The sequence below is a fragment of the Phyllostomus discolor genome, chromosome 2 (assembly GCF_004126475.2).
Source record: "Phyllostomus discolor isolate MPI-MPIP mPhyDis1 chromosome 2, mPhyDis1.pri.v3, whole genome shotgun sequence".
Taxonomy (NCBI): Eukaryota; Metazoa; Chordata; class Mammalia; order Chiroptera; family Phyllostomidae; genus Phyllostomus; species Phyllostomus discolor.
Window position 1 is genome coordinate 170,561,472 of NC_040904.2, and position 21,722 is coordinate 170,583,193.

At 38.0% G+C, this 21,722-nt stretch overlaps 1 protein-coding gene across 2 annotated transcripts in view; it reads left to right on the forward strand.

Annotated features, from left to right (window-relative positions):
• Nucleotides 1-20,710, forward strand: part of NELL2 (neural EGFL like 2) — a 286,020-nt gene extending 265,310 nt beyond the window's left edge. For both annotated transcript variants that reach the window (XM_036019152.1, XM_036019153.1), the window contains exons 19-21: nt 116-292; nt 2,354-2,578; nt 19,993-20,710. In XM_036019152.1, coding sequence (XP_035875045.1) covers nt 116-292; nt 2,354-2,578; nt 19,993-20,043 — 453 coding nt within the window. In that variant the 3' untranslated portion in view covers nt 20,044-20,710. The remainder of the gene's footprint in view (nt 1-115; nt 293-2,353; nt 2,579-19,992) is intronic.
• The last annotated feature ends 1,012 nt before the right edge of the window (nt 20,711-21,722 follow it).

The following is a 21,722-nucleotide window of genomic DNA, read 5'->3' on the forward strand; positions in this document are numbered from 1 at the left end:
AAAATGTTATATACATATATGTAAATATATATGTACACACATGTACAAACACACATATGTTAGTATATTGAGAAATGGAGGCTTTTGGTAACTGCTGTTCTTCCTTCCCATACAGAATGGATTTGTAATGTGTCGTCGGATGGTCTGTGACTGTGAGAATCCCACGGTTGATCTTTTTTGCTGTCCTGAATGTGACCCAAGGCTTAGCAGTCAGTGCCTCCATCAAAATGGGGAAACCTTGTACAACAGCGGTGACACCTGGGTCCAGAATTGCCAACAGTGCCGCTGCCTGGTAAGTTCAGCTACAATGAAGTTCGGGAAGAGTTTAGACCGAGACTCTAGATAGGAAAGCAACCTGGCTCTCTGCCCTCTACAAGTACGCATTACCCAGCCATAGTGTCAGGAGTTACGAAAAAGTGAGCATGGTTAGGATGACAAGATGGCACTGTGAGGTCCAGACCTGGGAACGATATTCTGGGGCAGACATGATGCACCGCGTTGTGTGTCTTTCCAGGAATATGCCCAGAGCTCAAAGTAAGAGACCCTCCCAGCCTACTCAGCCTCTTCCAGCAAAGCTTACTTAGACTCCAGAATCCAGAGCAGATACCTAATGGCATATATTGAGTTGGCCAAAAAGTTCATTTGTTTTTTTTTTTCTGTAAGATGGCTGTAGTAGTACTTAGTTTTCTTTAACTTCATTTGAAACAAATTTGTTAGATTCTATTGTGACAGCTGTCATATCAGTATGCATTAAAAAAAACTTCAAAATTGGTAAATTTTTTGCTGCCATTTTAAGAGTGAAGATGGAAGAAAATATGCTACATTTTGAGCACATTATGCTTTATTATTTCAAGAAAGGTAAAAAACACAACTGACACACCAAAAAAAAAAAGATTCGTGCAGTGTATGGAGAAGATGCTGTGACTGATCAAATGTGTCAAAAGAGGGTTGCAAAGTTTCGTGCTGGAGATTTCTTGCTGGATGATGCTCTGCACTCAGAAGTTAACAGTGATCAAATCGTGACACTAATTGAGAACAATCAATTTTATACCACGTGGGAGATAGCTGACATACTCAAAATATCCAAATCAATAGAATTATTGGTGAAAATGAAAAATGTGTGTTTTATTTTATGGAAAAAAACATACGGACTTTTCGGCCAACCCAATAATAAGTACTCACTAAATATCTGTTATGAATACAACAATGGCATTCATGAAAACAATAATTTTTTCCCAGTAGCACTTTTGTTAATCTACTTCTGTCAGTCACACCTCAGACTTAAAAAAAAAATCAAAATACTTTTCTTTCCCTCTAAAGATCATTACTGTCAATGCTGTTCTAGTGGGCATGTGGTTTTACATATAATATGGATATGTAATAAGTACTTATTAGAATGTTAGAATCGAATGTCTGCATATATTTATGAGACTTCTCGTGGAAATAATAGATAAAAAAAGAAAGTATAGACTTGATTAAGAAAACATAATCTTTTTTCCATTTGACCAAGTGTCTTCTTTCTTTCTAGTGGTACAAATGGAAAAGGAAAATTTGGCCTATGTGTCTGTATAAAAGAAAGTTTCACAGACACTACTTTTAAAGTTATGGCGAGTTTTCTTTCTGTTTGTGAGGATATTTTTAAGGCAGTGCTTTTTTGTTGCTTCCTTTTTATACTGTCAACCCAAAAATCAATTGAAAGAGTCAGGTCAATTTCTGTGCCTGAAGGCAGCCTTCATCTCCAAAACCCAGAGATTCAGAATTACGGAGAAAATAGGAAACAGGTAGGAACTACGTTTTAGAAAGATCCAATTCATAGAATTTTCCCACATGGATGAAAAAGACTGAAATCAGTTCCTAATTTTATTTTCCCCCCAAGTTCCTATACTGAGAACCATATAAATGAACAAAGAAAAGCTATCAAATTCCTTTCATATTTCAGTTTCTTTTCTCATAAATGGGCAAAAGTTTCTTTTATACAGAAGGGAAAAAATGAGGAGTTAGGGGAAGTATGAAAAAAGTTTAAAAAAAGATTGCATAGGCAAAAGTTAATTAAAAACCTCTTCCATTGTAAATAATTCCCCTTTTTCATAGGAAAGGTAAGGGCATGCGAACTTGATTGTTTAAGAGAATGGTTTTTGTTTTTGTTTTATTGTTGTTTTTGTTTAATCATTGAAGGCCAGTTTAAACTTCAGCTGCAGCATAGATCTCATCACTTCGACAGCAAGATGCATGGCTTTGAAAGTCTGAGTATAAATGCCTGTCAGAGCAGTGTGTACCACACTCCCTCCCGCCTGCCTCCTTCCCTGTCCTCCCTTCCCCTCCCTCTGCCCTTGCAAATCTGCTTTTCTTACAGCAAGGGGAAGTTGACTGTTGGCCCCTGCCTTGCCCAGAGGTGGAATGTGAATTCAGTGTGCTCCCAGAGAGTGAGTGCTGCCCTCGCTGTGTCACCGACCCTTGCCAGGCTGACACCATTCGCAATGACATCACCAAAACTTGCCTGGATGAGATGAACGTGGTTCGCTTCACTGGCTCCTCTTGGATCAAACACGGCACCGAGTGTACTCTGTGCCAGTGCAAGGTAAAGGCAATTAAATTCAGGTAGGGCGCACTTGGCCAGCTGCTCCCATGACTCAGAGATATTAATGTGTATAACCTGGCCAATGGGAAGCATTTTATTGCCTATTTATTGTTCAAAGAGAAGTGGTAATCGGCGTTGTTAATGCCTAGGCTGAATGTCATGTGCATTCTTCAGTGCGCATGCCTCGAGAAGGAGGCTCGTGGTCAGAAACCGGAATGATCAGTTATTTCCATCACCAGAAGAGATACAACCCACTTAAATTGCCCTAAAGTACCTAACTGTGCACACATTAAAAAAAAAAAAGAAAAGAAAAAACGTACAACAGTAAACTTTGTTTCTTCCTTCATAATAGAACACAATATTATTTTATTGATTTTTATCTGGTCCTTTTATGAGATTTGTAAGATGTATTGACAAAGTAGATATATTACATTTTCCAAAGTGGAAATCGATAAGGCAAAATGGGCATGTTTCTTGGTTTGTTGTGATCAGTTACACTGAGCTAAAAATTTTAAGATCTGTTATTTACCATACTTTAGTCCTTCAGTTGGACAAAAATCATTATAGAGATTTTTCCTCTTATTAGAGAGCATTGTGCCTCTTCAATAAAAACAAAAATACAGATAACATAGACATGGCTTTCATAAGTAGTGACAAAGTTGAAAGTATTCTTTTTTTATTTTTGTTTTTACAAACCTTTGATTTAGAGGCCATTGTTCTTCATAGTCATAATTTTAGAAGGAATGTTAAACTAAGTAAAAAATATGGAACACTTAACAACAGGAATGCAAAAATGTCAGATTTTTCCTAGCATAACACAGCCAGATATGTACAAGTGCTCTGTTTTTTTAAGTGAGCATTTTTGTTTAAAAAATAATTTTATATAGAGCAATTTAATTTAGATTCACTTAGTACAAATTCTTACTAGAGTGGCTTGATTTAACAGGACAATGTAAAGTGGTTTAAGCCTTAAGATACTATTATCTACTTCAACTCGAAATTTCTAGCTCTTTTAATCATGCAATTTACCAATCAAGCAAAGTTTTTTTGAGTGAACATTTAATGCTGTTTTCTAAAAATACGTTGAAAATTTTAAAAGTTACTACTACTAAAAAAGTTACCATAATATGTATGCAGTATTGTTTTAATACATATTTAATGAGTACATTTAACAGTTCATATATAGAAACTTCAGCATTAATGACTTTCTGTCATTTAATTACCAAATAGAATTGAGTCCCCTTATACTCTTTATCTGTTAGATTGTTGTCCTGAGTAGTGACAACAAAAATATATACCAGGTAATAGAATTTGAAAACACACCAAATATGGCTCAAACAGATACTTTCAATAAGAAAAATGCTTTCAGTAATAGGCAGTGTTTTCTGGGGTAGAGACAGTGAAGAAGCTTGTCATTAAACAACTACTAGGATTGTTTGGCTCATGTTAGGAATGTATCCCAGAAAGTATATTTTGGCATTAAATTAAATTTTTGTCAGGTAAGTGCTGATTCTCAGAAGTTACTATTGGGTTGGCCAAAAAGTCCATTTAGTTTTATCCATAAAATAAAAGATATTTTTCATTTTCACAAATAACTTTATTGATTTGAATATTTTGAGTATATCAGCTATCTCCCACTATTGACTTCTAGTGGGTAGAGGCCAGGGGTGCTGCTAAACATCTTCCAATGCATACAACAGCCCTGCAGCAAAGAATTATTTGCCTGAAATATCAGTAGTACCAAGAAACTTTGCAAACCACTTTCAACACATTCAGTCAGTCTATACTACCTTTATCATACACTGCACAAATCCTTTTTTGAATTTCAGTTGCGTTTTTACCTTTCTTCAAATAATAAAGCATAATGTGCTAAAAAATATTATGTGTTTTCTTCAATCTTCAATAATAAAATAGCTACACAAAATTCACCACTTTTGATAATTTTTTTTTAATGCCTGCTGATATGACAGCTGTCACAATACAACAAAATTGTGTTTGAATGAAGTTAATGACAACTAAGCAGACTTCTGGTCACAATGGTGGCATAGGCAGGTGTGGCTCACCTCCTCCCAAAACCACATCAAAATTACAACTAAAATACGAAACAACCATCACTCAGAACCATCAGAAATTGAGTTGAATGGAAGTCCAACAACAGTAGGATTAAAGAAACCACATCTATCCATACTGGTTAGGAGGGGTACAGACACAGAACAGGGTGGTCCCTCACCCACATGTGGTGGATAAAAATCCAGGAGGGATATCTCAGGAGCAAGGAGTCTTAGCCCCTTACCAGGCCCCCCAGCACAGGGTTCCAGTGTAAGGAAGGTAAGACCCCACAACTTCTGGATGCAAAAACCAGCAGGGATTGAGTCGGTGGAAGAAAATTCTGGAGCCCTGAGCAGTTCCTTTTAAAGAATCCACACACAGACTCACCTACTTAGACTCACTTTTTCCGATCTCCAGCACCAGGGTAGCAGCTTAAAAGGTACCAGTGGTATACAGAGAGAAACTAAAGTGTCTGGCATCAAAGCAAATGGAGGCCATAGTCCCTTTCCTGAACCCTCCCCCCACAGAGCCAGCAAGCTGGTGCCATATCCAAGACTCCATCAGCCTGGCTAACACTGTTTGAGCCATCTTGGAGATCCCCAGAGACTCCTCCCCACCCAACTTATGGTCCACCCAAGCTGCTTTTCTATACGAATGGCTGCTCTTGGCTCATGCTTCACAACTTTCTAAATCCTATCAAACAAACAATAGCTGGCCTCAGTGAGCCCCAGTCTGGACACTAGCAGCAGCCAGCCTAGGTTCACAGCTTCTGTTTGCCTGGGAATCTCCAAGCCCAGTACACGTAGCAGCCATTTCAGATTGCTTTATAGCTCAGGCAGGGTGGCCCAGGGGAAAACAAAGTTAGGGGCTAACCTTGATCTGCACCACCCAAGAAACCCCAGAGCCTGTGTACTCAGTGGACAGCTATACCATCAGAGCACCACCACCCTGTCCCTGAACAGCTTATCCTCAATGGAAGGAAGAGGATGGTGGTCAGTGGTCACAACCAATCCTTACAGCTGACTGGCCTGGGTAAATCCCTCCCATTGACCAACCAACAGCAATCAAGGCTCAACTACAAGTGGAGGGTATGCTCAGCCCACATGAAGGGCACATCTCAAGCATCCAGCTTGGGTGATAGGGGTGTCTGTGCCACTGGACCCTACTGGGCACCTACTACATTAGGCCACACAACCAAGACATGGAGTCATAGCAGCTCTACCTAATACATAGAAACAAACACAAGGAAGCTGCCAAAATGAGAAGACAAAGAAACATGGCCCAAATGAAAGAACAGATCAAAACTCCAGGAAAAAAAGCTAAAAAAATAGAGATATCAGATCTACATTCTATCAGATGTAGAGTTCAAAACACTGGTTACAAGGATGCTCAAGAAACTTAGGACCTCAATAGCATAAAAAAGGTCCAGTGAGAATTAAAGGATACAGTAGTTGAAATATAGAACAATTTATAGGAAATAACAGTAGAGTGGATGAAGATTTTCATAGCTGAAAATCACATCAATGATTTGTAACCTATGGAAGCAAAAAGCAACCAATCAGAACAGCAAGAAGAGAAAAGAATCCAAAATAATGAGGATAGTATAAGCAACCTCTGGGACAACTTCAACAATTCCAACATTCACCTCAGAGGGGTGCCAGAAAGAGAAGTGAAAGAGAAAGAAACTAGAAATCTATTTGAAAAAATAATGAAAGAAAACTTTCTTAATCTGGTGAAGGAAATAGACATGCAAGTCCAGGAAGCACAGAGTCCCAAACAAGATGGATACAAAGAGGCCCACACCAAGACACACCACAATTCAAATGCCAAAGGTTAAAAGTAAAGAGAGAATCTTAAAATGCAGCAAGAAAAAGAAAAGTTAGTTACCTACAGGGGAGTTCCCATAAGACTGTCAGGTGGTTTCTCAAAAGAAACTTTGCAGGCTAGAAGGGATTGGCAAGAAATATTCAAAGTCATGAAAAACAGGGACCTACAGCCCAGATTGCTCTACCTATCAAAGCTATCATTTAGAATCAAAGGGCAGGTAAAGAGTTTCCCACACAAGAAAAGATAAAGGAGTTAATCATTACCAAACTATTATTTTATGAAATGTTGAAGGGACTACTTAACAAAAAGAAGATCAAAACCATGAAAAAGAAAATGGCAATAAATACATATTTCTAAAATTGAATCTAAAAAACAAACTAAGGAAACAAGAAAAAAACCAGAAACTGAATCATGGATATGGAGAGTGTTTTGGTGGTTGCCAGGTGGGAGTGGGGTGTGTCATGGGGGGTGAGGAGGTAAGGGGATTAAGAAGTACAAAGAGGTTGTTACAGAATAGCCACGGGGATGTAAAGTACAGTATAGGAAATGGAGTAGCCAAAGAACTTACACACATGACACATGGCCATGAACGATGGTGGGGGGACTTCCTGAGGATTAGGGAGTGCTAGGTAAAGAGGGACAAAAGGGGAAAAAATCAGGAGAGTTGTAATAGCATAATCAATAAAATGTAATTTAAAAATTAAAGTTAATTAAGTGTCGCGGGTTCGATTCCCAGTCAGGGTACATGCCTGGGTTGCAGGCCATGACCCCCAGCAACTGCACATTGATGTTTCTCTCTCTCTCTCTATCTCCCTCTCTTCCCTCTCTAAAATTAAATAAATAAAATCTTTTAAAAAAGAAGTTATAAAAAATTAAAGTTAATTAAATAAAAATAAAGATAAGGAAGCACTACTAGTGCCATCCTATGGAAAAAAACTGAATGAATTTTTTGGCCAACTCAAATTTTATGCTGTTTTCCTTTTCCTTTCTTATTAAATATGAGTTGTAACAATATTCTCAGATTTACTAAATTTATCCCAAATATTTATTTTTATTTTGTTTATTTTGTGTTACTTAAAAAATAAAATTTATTTAAAACAGCCTCCAGATATTGCTCTGAAGGTGAGCATTCTTCATAATTTGGTGCTTTCAGAGTACCGTTTTTACTTATCTTTCTGTTCTATTCCCCTCTGGGTGATCATTTTAGTCAATAATTACCAATTGTGTGGGATACTGGGTTAGTAGCAAGGGTATAATGATAAGCAAAACAGACATGATCATTCCTGGAAATTATTGCCTAGTTGTGCTGTCCAATACAGCAGCAGTCAGTATTCACATGTGGCTATTTAACTTTAAATTAAATAAAATTAAAATTCAATTTCCCAGTCAAGTAGCCACATTTCAACTGCTAAAGAGTCACATGCAGCTCGTGGCTATCATAGTAGACAACACATAGAGGTAATCTTTCTATCATCATGCAGCGTCCTGTTGGACAGGGCAGGTCTAGAGGTGAAGAGTGCAGTGTCTGGAATTGGAGTAAACACTCAATAAATATTGACTGTTATTGTTGGGAGTGGAATAAATAGACATTAAGTCATGAAACAGATGAAGATGTTACAGACTGTGGTGGATGCTCTCAAGGAAGGGGTTGCTGAGCTAGGGAGCCATCAACATGTGGACCAGTTCCTTCCTGAGGAAGTGACGTTGAACAGAAGATCTGAAGAATTAGGAGTTAGTGGATGGAATAGAGTAAGATTTTCCTTTCCCTTTTTAAAGATGTCTTCAGACTTAATTTGCTTAGGTAGAAAAAAAATACTTTCTCCACTCGGAAGTTAAATTCTTGAGTCAAAAATGAATTACTAAGGTTGCCTTCCCCAAATCTAATAGACCTCCAACACTGATAGGTCAGAGTGTCTCCAGGCCATTATGCTTTGAGTTCCAAACTTAAGACCATGTATCTAGAGAAATAAGGAGGAAGCAGGGAATAGAGAGTCATATCCTTTGATAAATAAACACTAAGCAGAACTCTTTGGAAATTACAAACCCAGGGAGGGGGGTACTTTTAACTCCTGGGAAAAATCTAGGTGTAATACCAAAATAATTGAGATATAGAAAAAATTAGTGTTTTATATGGATGAGGCTCCTAACTTCCTAAATGTTGCATTCATCTGTCTGAAACAGCAAACTTAAAGCTTTGAAAGTGAACCTTTGTACTAACATTAGAATTGGTAACTAGTGCTATCTATGAAGACAAATATCCCATAAATAAGCAACATTATAATGAAGACTCCTACAGGTGATTAGGAGAGCTTTGCAAGTCAGTAGAAAAGAAAAAGGAGTAGTCTACAGATACTTGAATGACTGGAAAACAATTTAAAGGAAGTAATTTTCCATGAGAAAAAATTATTAAATGTTAAAATAAATCAAAACAGAAATGTGATTAAATACTTACCAAAATTCTAGACTGGAGAGTCCTTTTCTAAGTTAGAAGTGGTAATATATACCTCAAAGAAAAGTTAGGGCTTCTAAAGATAAAATTACAAAACAGGCAAAACTAGAGATTGGAATAATATTCTCAGAAGATACGATTTCTTTATTAGGTTATATACTGCAATACATAAAAATTAATAAGAAAAACACTTATTTCCCCATAAATAAATCAGCAATAGAATAAAAAATTCATTAAAAATACAGCTATTAAAAAAGAGGAAAATTTTCAACCTTTAAATAGTTGAAGTAAATATAAATTAAAATAATCATTATTTTCCTATACTACAGTAAAAAAAATATTTCACACTAATTTCCAATGCTGACAGAAATGTACTAAAATTGTAATTCATATGCACTGCTGGGGCATTGAAAAATACATGTTACCTGGCTGGTGTGGCTCAGTGGCATGGACACCGGCCCTCAGTGTCCAAGGCATTATGGATGAGACGATCCATTCACATGGACTACTGAGTCCTGTGGAGGACAAGGGATGGCATGGCTACTCTCTCAAGGGGAGAGCACCCCGACCCTTGCCTTGACAAGCTTTTACTGGCTTTCAATTGGCACAGGAATACAGGTGAATCTCATTAATCATTGTCAGGCAGTAAGGATCAAACAATAGCATACAAAGAACTATGAGGGCTTGTTCTGAGTCAGGGTCTGTTAGCTAAAGGGCTACAAAACTTTGGGAAACAAACTCATTTCTTGCTCGGACCCTTATTTAATTGAAAACATTCTTAGCAAAGCAGGTTTCACAGGATTTTATGTGTTCTTTCTTGGGCCTGATCACCAGGGGAGCCCACCCTTTCTAGCACAGGGCTGCACTGCCCTCTGTCATTGTTTCAGGTTTAAGTCAGGCAGGGGAAGTAAGGCAGCCAAGAGATTAGGAGACTTCTTGCAAACAGAATGAGGACTCAGGCTATGGCAAAGCCAAGGGGTGAGGGTCCATCACCCCCTTTTTCTATAACCCCCAAGTTCTTCCCTGGGGGCTCCCAGTGATCGTGCCTGTCTTAGGCCATCCCCCCCTTGTGGAATCTTACCTGTCATTGGCTAATCAATCAAGCACTGGGGCCCAGGCAGGGTGAAGTAAAAGGGGAAGAGGTAGTGACCCTGCCAGGGAGATAAGCTTTGTCTCCTTAGTGGCTGATGGTCCAAAGGTCACTCACTCAGCCTTAGCCATAGGGGGTTACAGCTTCCGAAACCAGGCAGGGCAGTTCCCAACATCTCCCCTCCTTTTGTAAAAAACATTTAAAAATATATTTTATTGATTATGCTAATAGTTGTCCCATTTTCCCCCTTCACTTCCCTCCACCCTGCACACCCTCTCCCACCCGCATTCTCCCCCTTTAGTTCATGTCCATGGGTCATACTTGTAAGTTCTTTAGCTTCTACATTTCCTATACTATTCTTGCCCTCCCCCTATCTACTTTCTATCTACCATTTATGCTACTTATTCTTTGTACCTTTTTCCCCTCTCTCCTCCTCCCACTCCCCTGTTGCTAACCTTCCATGTGATCTCCATTTCTGTGGTTCTCTTCCTGTTCTAGTTGTTTGCTTAGTTTTTGTTTTAGGTGTGGTTGTTAATAACTGCGAGTTTGCTGCCATTTTACTGTACATTTTTTTAAATCTTCTTTTTCTTGGATAAGTCCCTTTAACATTTCATATAATAAGGGCTTGGTGATGATGAACTCCTTTAACTTGACCTTATCTGAGAAGCACTTTATCTGCCCTTCCATTCTAAATGAAAACTTTGCTGGATAGAGCAATCTGGGATGTAGGTCCTTGTCCTTCATGACTTGGAATGCTTCTTTCCAGCCCCTTCTTGCCTGCCAGGTCTTTTTTGAGAAATCAGCTGACAGTCTGATGGGAACTCCTTTGTAGGCAACTGTCTCCTTATCTCTTGCTGCTTTTAGGATTCTCTCCTTCATTTTAATCTTGGGTAATGTAATTATGATGTGCCTTGGTGTGTTCCTCCTTGGGTCCAACTTCTTTGGGACTCTCTGAGCTTCCTGGACTTCCTGGAAGTCTATTTCCTTTGCCAGATTGGGGAAGTTCTCCTTTATTATTTGTTCAGATAAGTTTTCCACTTGTTGAAAACTTCCTCTTCCCCTTCTGGTACCCCTATAATTTGAATGTTGGAACGTTTAAAGATGTCCTGGAGGTTCCTAAGCCTCTCCTCATTTTTTTTGAATTTTTGTTTCTTCTTTTCTGTTTGGTTGTTTCTTTCTTCCTTCTGGTCCACTCCATTGATTCAAGACCCAGTTTCCTTCCCATCACTGTTGGTTCCTTGTGCATTTTCCTTCGCTTCACTTAGCGTAGCCTTCATTTTTTCATCTAATTGGTGACCAAATTCAACCAATTCTGTGAGCATCCTGATCACCAGTGCTTTGAACTGTGCTTCTGATAGGCTGGCTACCTCTTCGTCGCTTAGTTGTATTTGTTCTGGGGCTTTGATCTGTTCTTCCATTTGGGTCATTTTGTTTTTGTCTTGACATGCCTGTTACGTTGAGGGGTGGAGCCTTAGGTGTTCACCAGGGTGGGGCGACCCACATCACTGTGTTTTGATGCTGTTGTGGGGGAGGGGTCCAAAAGGAACAATGGTGCTTGCTCCACCCTCTGCTGGATTTCAGTCCCTTCTGCCACTTCTCCCAAGCAAACTGGGCCCTTCTGGTGCTGATTCCCATGTGGGCGGGCTTGTGCATGTTCTAGGACCTTGTGGGTCTCTCCAATGAACTCTTCTGTGAGGCTGGGAGTCTCTCCCTGCACCTCAACCCCCACAGGTGTTTTCAATACGTCATTTGACCCTTTATTTCCCCGTGCTGGAGCCCTGGGTTGTGCAGTCTGTCTCAATCCCCAGTTTCATCTAACTTATCTGCATGCGAGTGTGGGTCCACCCTGTCTACCCACTGCCACCCCATGCCCATGGTCCGCTAGCTGCTGCCTGAGCACCCAGGGTCTGCCAGCCACCACTTTTTTTGCTACAACCTCTCTCCTCCTGGCCACCCTATTCCACCCCTCCTACTGGCTTAGATGAATGTGTCTATTTTAACTTCTTGGTTGTCAGACTTCCATACAGTTCAATTTTCTGTCAGTACTGGTTATTTTTTTGTTTCTAAATTTTTGTTGTCCTTATTTTGGTAGTGCAAGGAGGCACACTGTGTCTACCTACACCTCCATCTTGGCCAAAAGTCCAACATCTTCCCCTTTTTTGTTTTTGAAATCAGTTGTAGCTGTTAAGCCTTTGAAACCTACTATTTGCTGTTCCTGAATGCAATCTTAAGAAAATAACCTCCATATATATCATAAAGCACAAATAAGGATTAAGGCAAGTGGGTACCCAAGGGCCACTAGGACCCAAACTTGTAAATTCAGTCCATCAAATCAGTTTTTAGGGTTCAGCCATTATAGATTATTGTTGAGGGTGTGGAAAAAATGTTGCAAATGCAAGGGAATGATAAGAATAACAGGTTTGGTTACACTTCAGTCCTTCGGAGAATTAGCACAGATTTCAGGAAGGTACTTTAAAGATATGCAGCAAGGGCTTGCTGCCTGAACTCAGGGTGAGTTTTAGCAAGAGCAAGTCACAAAGCAGCCTAGGTATAATGCAGGCCTGATTTTCCATGGGAAAGCTTCTTCACGGGTGTGGTCTTGGGTGCAGCCACACTGCCCACTGGTTTTCCATGTGGGTGCTGAGCTACATTTCCGTGTCTCCAGAAGTGGTTCCCTATAGCTCAGTAGATTGAGCACCAGCCTGCAAACCAAAGGGTCACCAGTTCAATTCCCAGTCAGGGCACATGCCTGGGTTGTAGGCCAGGTCCCCAGTAGGGGGCACGTGAGAGGCAACCACACATTGGTGTTTCTCTCCCTCTCCCCCTCCCTTCCCCTCTTTCTAAAAATAAAATGGATAAAATCTAAAAAGAAAAACACATGTCAACAGCCCACACATATACCTCCTTGCCAACTCTCTGTTCCCACACAAACATCCTATGACCTGTTAATCCTAGTTTTGAGAATCTAAGCTAAAGAAATAATCTATAATATGCAACAAGCTATATGCATGACAATATTCACCTCAACATTATTTGCCATGTAGAATCAAGGAAGAAACCAAAATATCCAATAGAAAATGGTTAAATAAATTATAATAACTCTGTATGATGCAATATATCATATTATATTATAATTACATATTCTATATAATTATATGGTTATATTATTCAGCCATTGGAGTAGTAACTATGCTTATAGTAAAAATTAAGGTGAAATATGAGTGTTACATATGCACTTTACAAGAAAATTGAAAATAAAAGAATAAAAAATGAATTCTAAGAAGTTATACTAAAATATTTATAGTGAGATTATAAAATATATATCAATTGTTTAGATATAGGCTATTTATAAATGCATATTTTATATAATTAATGTACATATGTATATATATATTATACCTATGACAAAAATGATCTGTATAGATATACATATAATCTATATAATTTATATTTTTATGTCTATAATCTATATAAGCATAACAGATGAATTAATATGTTAATATAATAAATTTTAAATTAATAAATAATAAAGAAACATATAGATATAAATTAAATCAATATAATAGATTATAATCTGTAATCTATAGAATAGATTATAATCTGTAATCTATATAATTTATAACAGATGAGTTATAATAATCATACAATAAATTTTAAATTAGTAATCAAATAATAAGATAATATATTGACTTCAAAATATTTAAATGTATTATACTTGTATATATAATATATATTACTTAAAATAAAAGGAGACTATCTTCTAATCTGGATCATTAGAGTTTAGCATTACAAGAATGACAATGACATCTTTAATAATAAATAGCCAGAAATAACAGTGTGTTAAGGAACACACTATGTTGCTATGTAAAAAAGTAGTCTTTATAATTAGTTATGAAAGTAGGTGGTTACTATTTTTAGTCAAAGTTTTAGTAGATCATTTTATTTTAGTTTTATCAAGGAAATATTTATTATAGCAAAATGCACAATTATTATGTATATAATTTGATGAGTTTAAGAAATCAAAATATAGAGTATTTCCAACACCCTGTCAAGTACTTTTGTGTTTCCTTCCAGGCAGTTCCTGCTTCTCATAGGAAACCTCAATTTGATTTCACTGTAATAGATTTACTGTGCCTAGTTTCAAATTACATGTAAATGGATCCACACAGTATGTAGTCTTTTATGTCTTCTGGTGAATTGACTATTTTATCATTGTGTAATGTCCCTCGCTCTAGCAAGGCTTTTAGACTTGAACTCAATTTTGTCTGGCATTCATTTAGACACACAGTATATTGTTTTGATCCATCCACTTTCAGCCTAGCTATGGTTTTATTTTAAGTGCATTTTCATAGATGATGTATAATAGAGTTAATTCTTACTTTTTTATTCAGTGTAACAATCTCATTCTTCTAATTTAAGTGTTTAGTCTATTTACATTTTTTAAGATTTTATTTATTTATTTTTAGAGAGAAGGGAAGGGAGGGAGAAAAAGGACAGAAACATTGACACGTGACAGAAGCATCTATCAGTTGCTTCTTGCACCTCAACCAGGGACCTGGCCCACAACCCAGGCATGTGCTGACCAGGAGTCAAACCAGTGACCTTTTGGCTTGTGGACAGATATCCAGCACACTGAGCCACACCAATCAGGGATGGTATATTTGCATTTAATGTTACTTTTGACATTGGTGGGTTTAGGGCTACCATTTTACCATTTGTTTTCTATTTGTGCCATCTATGTTTTGTACTCTTATTCATCCATTTCTCCCTTCTTTTTGTTTATTTACCTTTTTATATTATTCAATTTTAATTATTCTTTTGGCTTTTTAAACCTTAACTATATTAGCCCTGGCTGGTGTGGCTCAGTGGATTGAATGCTGGCTTGCGAACCAAAGGGTCACCAATTCAATTCCCAGTCAGGACAAATGCCCGGGTTGCAGGCCAGGTCCCCAGTAGGAGGCACATGAAAGGCAACCACACACTGATGTTTCTCTCCCCCTCTTTCTTCCTCCCTTCACCTCTCTAAAAAGAAATAAATAAAATATTTAAAAATATAAAAATAAACTCTAAATATATTATTATTCCAGCTGTTGGTCTAGAAATTATAATATATTAATTTATTATAATATAATAAGATTTCATATTATACTACTCCATCTAAAATGTAAGAACTTCAGAATATTATAATTCTATCCCTGTAGGCTTATAATTATGTACACTGTAAACTCTAAAATTCCATGTTAGTATTTTTGCTTTAAACAGTCAAAAAAAGTTAGTAAAATTAAGGGGGAAGTTTTGCTATATATTATATATTCACATTTCTGGTGCTTCTAATTTCTCCTCACATGTATGAGTCTCCGTCTGATATCATTTCCCTTTAGCTCGAATAGCTTTCTTTAGCATTTTCCATCTTGCAGATACTGGTAACAAATTCTCTCAACTTACACTTATCTAAAAATGGTTTTATTTCTGAAGATATTTTTGCTAAATTTAGACTTCAGGATTGACGGTTTGTTTCCAGAGCTTTAAAGGTGATACTCTATTGTTTCCTAGTCTCCCATATTTCCTGATGAGCCTTCAGCTGTCATTTGCATTTTTTCCCAGTATGCAATACTTCCTTCTTTTGCCTCTAACTCCATTCACAACTTCACAATTTCACAATTGCCTCTATCTTTAGATTTTAAAAGTCTGACTATGATCCGTTTAGGTGTGAATTTCTTTTTAGCCTTTATTCTCTGGTGTTTTCTGAACTTTCTCAGTATCTAAATTGATGTTCTTTCTCCAAATTTGAGAAAAACCTGACCATTGTTTCTTCAGAACTCTCATCTGCCACATTTTCTCCTTTTTATTCTCCTGGGACTCCAACTACATATATTTTATACAGTAAATAGTATCCTGATGATCACTGATACCATTTTTATTTCAATATTTTCTCTTTGTCCCAAGGATTGGATAATTTCTATTGTTTTGTCTTCAAATTGATGACTGTTCCTTTTCTCACCTCTAACCTATTAAACCAATCCAGTGAGTTTCTTATTTCAGACATTTCCTTTTAAAGTTTCAAAATTTCCATTTAATTCTGTCTATAGTTTCATTTCTTTGCTAAGATTTAGCATATTATTTTCATTATAACCATCTTTATTTGTATCTTTAAGCATATTTATAATTGGTACTTTCTAGTCTTCATCTGCTAATTACACCACCTGGGTTACCTTTGAGTCATTTCTATTCGCTACTTTTTCTCCTGATTAGGAGTCACCCTTTCCTGTCTTTTTTTACATATCTAATCATTGTTCTGGTTTATTGGAGGTCATGGATGATTTATGGTGTAGAGCCTATGTTCTATTAGCTTCCTCTGAAGACTATTTTTGTTACAGCAGGTTGCAAGCTACTGGCCAGTCACCTTGCATTTAAGGAGGCTTGGCTTTACACTGCTTAGGTGGGTCTAATCCAGATTTACCCTTGTCCTACATTGAATCTCTTAATCTTGAGACATTGTTTTGTTCCTAATCATGGCCCTTTTGGGCTTTCATTGGAAAGCCTGACTTGTTGTCCTTCTAACTTGGCAGGGCACAGATTTTTAAACACTGCTACACTCAGTGGGTAGCTCCTGAAATTTCTACTCAGATCTTTCAGCCTTTGAGCTGACTGTTTATTTAGTCTTCTCTGCAATTCAAATCAGCCAAAGGTTGAGGGAAGTTTTTATGCGGGCTCACGTTCTCATCTCTAGATATTTCCTCTTGGGTTTCCAGCTACTCAAACAGCCCTAAAAATTGTTCTGTATGGCAGAAGCCTGTCAGATGGTGGCTCTCTGCTGGAATTACAGGTGTCCTAAACCACATAGTCTGGGGAGTGCCCTGAGGGGGAAATGCCAAGTAAGAATAAATCTCATACACTACTTTTTCCTTCTTTCAATGATTGGAACCCCTCTGTATCTGCCTGCTTTTGGTCACTTGCCATTGCTTCAAATAGTTCTTTTTATATTTTGTCTAGACTTTATGGTTACCTATAGGATGATTAGTCTTCTATAAGCAGCTATGCCATTACTGAAACCAGAACCTCAAGGGATATTTTATTAGAATCTTTAATATCTTATGTGTGCACAAAAATGGTTTGTAGAGTATTTATCTTCTTACATCAGAACATGTTAGCATAGAATGAGACAGACTTTCCTGTAAAATAGAGAATAACTTGTAGACAACCCCTTCCCAAAAACATGCTCACAACAGCCACACTAATGGTGCCTCTCATAACAGGTTCCAGTGCTTGTTTTATGTGCCCAGTGGCAAAAGGCTCTGGAAATTCCCCTTATGCTCTACAGCCATACAGTTTGAGGGACTGATACTCTCAGGCACTAGTACCCTAATTTCTCTGGGTCAGTGGGTCAGGAAAGAGCACGTAACCAGGTTATAATCAAAATGTCTCTGCCTTTGAGCATGATGACAAAGCTTTATAATGCCACCAGAGACCCAAGAGATGGTTGAGACTGTCTCTTGCTGTCAGAGTAAGAGCTCTGCTTAATAGCATTCTCATAGATGGAGAGCAGGATGACAGCTAAGAAGTGGGGGCAGGTAGGGGATGGGATGATTGAGCAGAAAGGAAAAAGGACTCATGGACATGGATAATGGTGTGATGATTGTAGGAGAAGGGGTATAAGGGGACTAAATAGTAATGGAAAAATACAATGAAAAATTATAAAGGAAGCTGATGAGGCTAAATGGACAATCTTGGATATAGACTGGATCTTTCATCTGGTGTGCTTCGACAAAAACTAAAGTATCAAAATCTTTTTTCAGTTTTATCTTGTAGGAACAGACACTTTGGATTTTATCCTATTAAAGTATAATACATTTTCAGTGATCTAAAGTCAATTATTGCAATAAAATATCAAATAGAGGATGAGTTTTAGAGTCAGGTTAGCCCAAATTTTAATTTCAGGTGTACCATTTATTGGCTGTGTGATTTTCTAAACTACAGTTCCTGAATCTAAAAAGTTTGATTCTGAATAGTGAACCTACTGGGAATACTGTGAGGTTGACCGTATGTTCAAGTGCCTGGCAAAGTGTCCGGCAGTACGTGCTCACGCAGTAGGGGGATGTTACCATCTTACAGTGGAGGTGACGGTACCAACCATCATTATGTGTGCAAGGAATTGAAAGAATAAGATGTGATTCCATTGTGTATATGTACCACTACTATTTTATCCACTTGCCTGTTGATGGCCATATAAAAAAAATGAAATGTTTCCATCTGTGGCCACATAGATAGACCTAGAAGATATTATGCTAAATGAAATGTATCAGACAGAGAAAGACAATTACCATATGACTTCATTTACATGTGGAATCCAAAGAACAAAGCACACAAACAAAATGGAAACTGACTCAGAGATATGCAGAACAGACTGATAGTTGCCACATGGGAGGGGAGTGAGGTGCTGGACAAAAGAAGTGAAGGGATTGAGAAGCACAGATTGGCAATTACAGAACAGCCTTGGGGGTGTGTGGTGCAGCGTAGGGGTCATAGTCAGTACTATTGTAATAACTATGCGTGATGCCACGTGGGTGTGGGAGTTAGCGAGATGATCACCTCATAAGGTATATAATGTCTGAGCCCTGGGGTGTGCACCTGAGACTAGTACAATATTTGTGAACTGTAATTGAAAAAAACATTAAATAAAAAAACTGAAGATAAGTAGATAAGAAACTTTTTCTGTTTTGTAATACACTATATGACAGTGGACCCAAAAAAAGAAATTTATTTTTTTTTACATTGTGTATTCTTGCATGTTTAAACTTCAGTCACCTTCAAAGCACTCTCCATTTGATGCAGTATACCTATCGAGATCATTTTTCCACTGCTCAAAACAGTTTTTGAACTTGTGGATTTTGATGCCTTTTAGTGTTTCTGTCATTTTTTTGTTTCACCTCTTCCACATCGGCAAAATGTTTCCCTTTGACAACTTTTCTTATCCCAGGAAACCAAAAAAAAATGTTGTTCTGGGTGAGATCAGCTAACTAGGGAAGGATGGGGCATTTGGGTCATACTGTTCTGGTCAAAAACTGCTGAACATGCAGCATGGTGTGGGCAGGTGCACTCATAAATCCCACATCATGAAATGGGCAAACACATTGAAAGAGTCTTCAAAAAAAATTCACTGAATTCAAACACAGCTCTCAAAACACCAGCTGGCACACTGATACAGACGGGCTCCTAGAACACTCGCCTAGTGAGGGAGGCCTGTACTACAAGGGGCCTGACCCCAGAAAATATTTCCAGTTGTGGGGGGTCTCTCCATGTATTATTTTTGTATTTTTGTTCTGAAACTAATTATGCATATTTGGCCCTTACTTGCCTATTTTTCCTCCTTCATTTCTACACTGTATTTGTCACCAATTAAAATACTCATCCAGAGCTTTTTCAGTTTCTTAACTATACAGAACTCTTTTCACTTCCCCGCCTTTACTCTTTGTAGTCCATGTGCTTTAGTCTGCTTTTTCACATGCATGTCTTGAAGTCTTGGTTTAAATATCACTTTTACAGTGACGTCTGCCCTCACTACCCAATCTAAATTGCCAGTCTTTTCCAGCACTTTTCATAATTTTTTATTGTATGATTGTTTGGTACTTACTAGTTTTCTCCCCACTCAAAACCCTGTAAGCCCAGCCCTGTGACGGTAGTGACCATGTTTTCTGTATTGTTCAGTGTATCTGTGTACCCCTTCCCTACTTTGTGAATAAATAAACAAAAGGACCAGTGTGGTCTTAGAGCGTGCTGTGGGGTAAATAAAGCTAGCCTATAATTTGCCACAAATAACTGAACAGAGTTAGTTCTGCAGTTGTACAACATGAAAAGTGATTGGGCCATTGAGCTTCCAATTGTGCAGAAATAATAAATAAACCATAGTTTTATGTTTGTGTGCACCCATCGGTAAGTGTGAATATTTACTAATGGCTTAAAAAATTCATACTGTGCTTTTCTCCATCCCCCTTTTTTTAGAATGGCCACATCTGTTGCTCAGTGGATCCACAGTGCCTTCAGGAACTGTGAAGTTAACGGTCTCACAGGAGATTTCTGTTTAAAGAATGTTCTTTCATTAAAAAGACCAAAAAATTAAAAAGTTAAAACTTCAGATGGATGATTTGTGGGCAGCTACGTGCAGCTTTGTTAATAGCTGAGTGAACTTTCAATTATGAAATGTGTGGAGCTAGAGAAAATCGCCAGAGGAAAATTCCTGGGGCAAAACCAGACCAGATCTCTGCCTCCGCTGTGTCTGACGTCCCCGAGTGGAAGAATGAGGGCGAGTCCACACCCTGACGTCGCGACCCGTGGATATGAAGCCTGAACCCATCAGAGCTTTGAAAGCCTTTGAGCTTCACTGGTGCAGAAAATTTTCCTCTAGATCCGAAGCTTCACAAATCAGTTAGGTTCCTCACTGCAAAAAATAAAATGTAAGGCAGTGAACGAGTTCTATTTTCAGAAGCAAAGCAAAGAAGCTATAATGTGTTATGTACAGTATACACTCTGAAAAGAAATTTGACACAAGTTATTGTCATGATAAAAATAATGCACAGGCATGGTTACTTCATATTTTCTAACAGGAAAAGTCATCCCTATTCCATTGTTTTACTGCACTTGATATTATTTGGTTGAATCTGTTTAGTATAATAAGCTCGTTCTTGTGCGAAAGTAAATAAATATTTCTCTTACCTTATAACATGTCCAAGTGTCTTGTCTAATGTGCTCCTTTTTGCACAGATGCTTCAACATACAACTAGTTCTGCTAATGAAACTCCCACCATGCTATTTTCAAAATGAAAGGTGGTTTTGACTAAATTATACGCCTAAGTGTGGGTGCGGTGAATACCTTTATTCTGTCTCTCCTGTCACGTTTCTCCCTGGCTCCCTATCCCAGGGGCTGATCTACACAGGCCCTAGTAATGGGTTCTTTTGTCCTCTGAATTTTGGTTTGGTTTGACCACAGGGACCACTGGCTGCGTATCAGAAGGAGGTAGAGTTGGGGTATTTATTCCATCGGCTGTCTTCCTGCCAGGTCACTGTCATGACTATCTGTGTCACCCTACTGCAGGCTACATCTCCCGGCAGGTGGGCCTTGTTCAGCTACCCTCTGTATTTTCATCTTCTGGCTTAGGGATAAGAACAAATGTGACTGTTTTGTCCTCAGGAGGAAACTGCTCTTTTTCTTGTTGGTTTCCTTATTTTCTGTCACATCTTTATAAATGGCCCCATTGTTAAATTCTTTAGTTAGCCAGCTTGAATGGGTCGTCTGCTTCCTGCTGGGACTCTGAGAGACAGAGGAGGGGAGGGTGTGAGGCTTGGGAATGTCTTCCAAGATTGGTTCTTCACATTTTGATGTAAAATTTACAAGAATCCCAATGTTAGGAGGCTCTATGATATTATATATCAAATTTCTGATGCACAAGAATCTCAGGAGGATACCAAGTAGAAGTGGTTAATCTAATATGCCCCATTTATATGTAGTGCTCTAGAGAGAAAGGAAATAAAAACATTATCAAATTAAATGTTAGTTTCTAGAGACTTTTTTCTTTAAAGAAAAAAATGAAAATGGATAGGATAGGAGCAGCACATGCAATAGAAATGGTAATGTGGCTTTTAACTCCCCCGTCACATTACTATGGAAACAACCTAACACAAGCGGAGCTGAAGGATCATGTATAAATGTCTTAATACTTTGGCATATATAACAT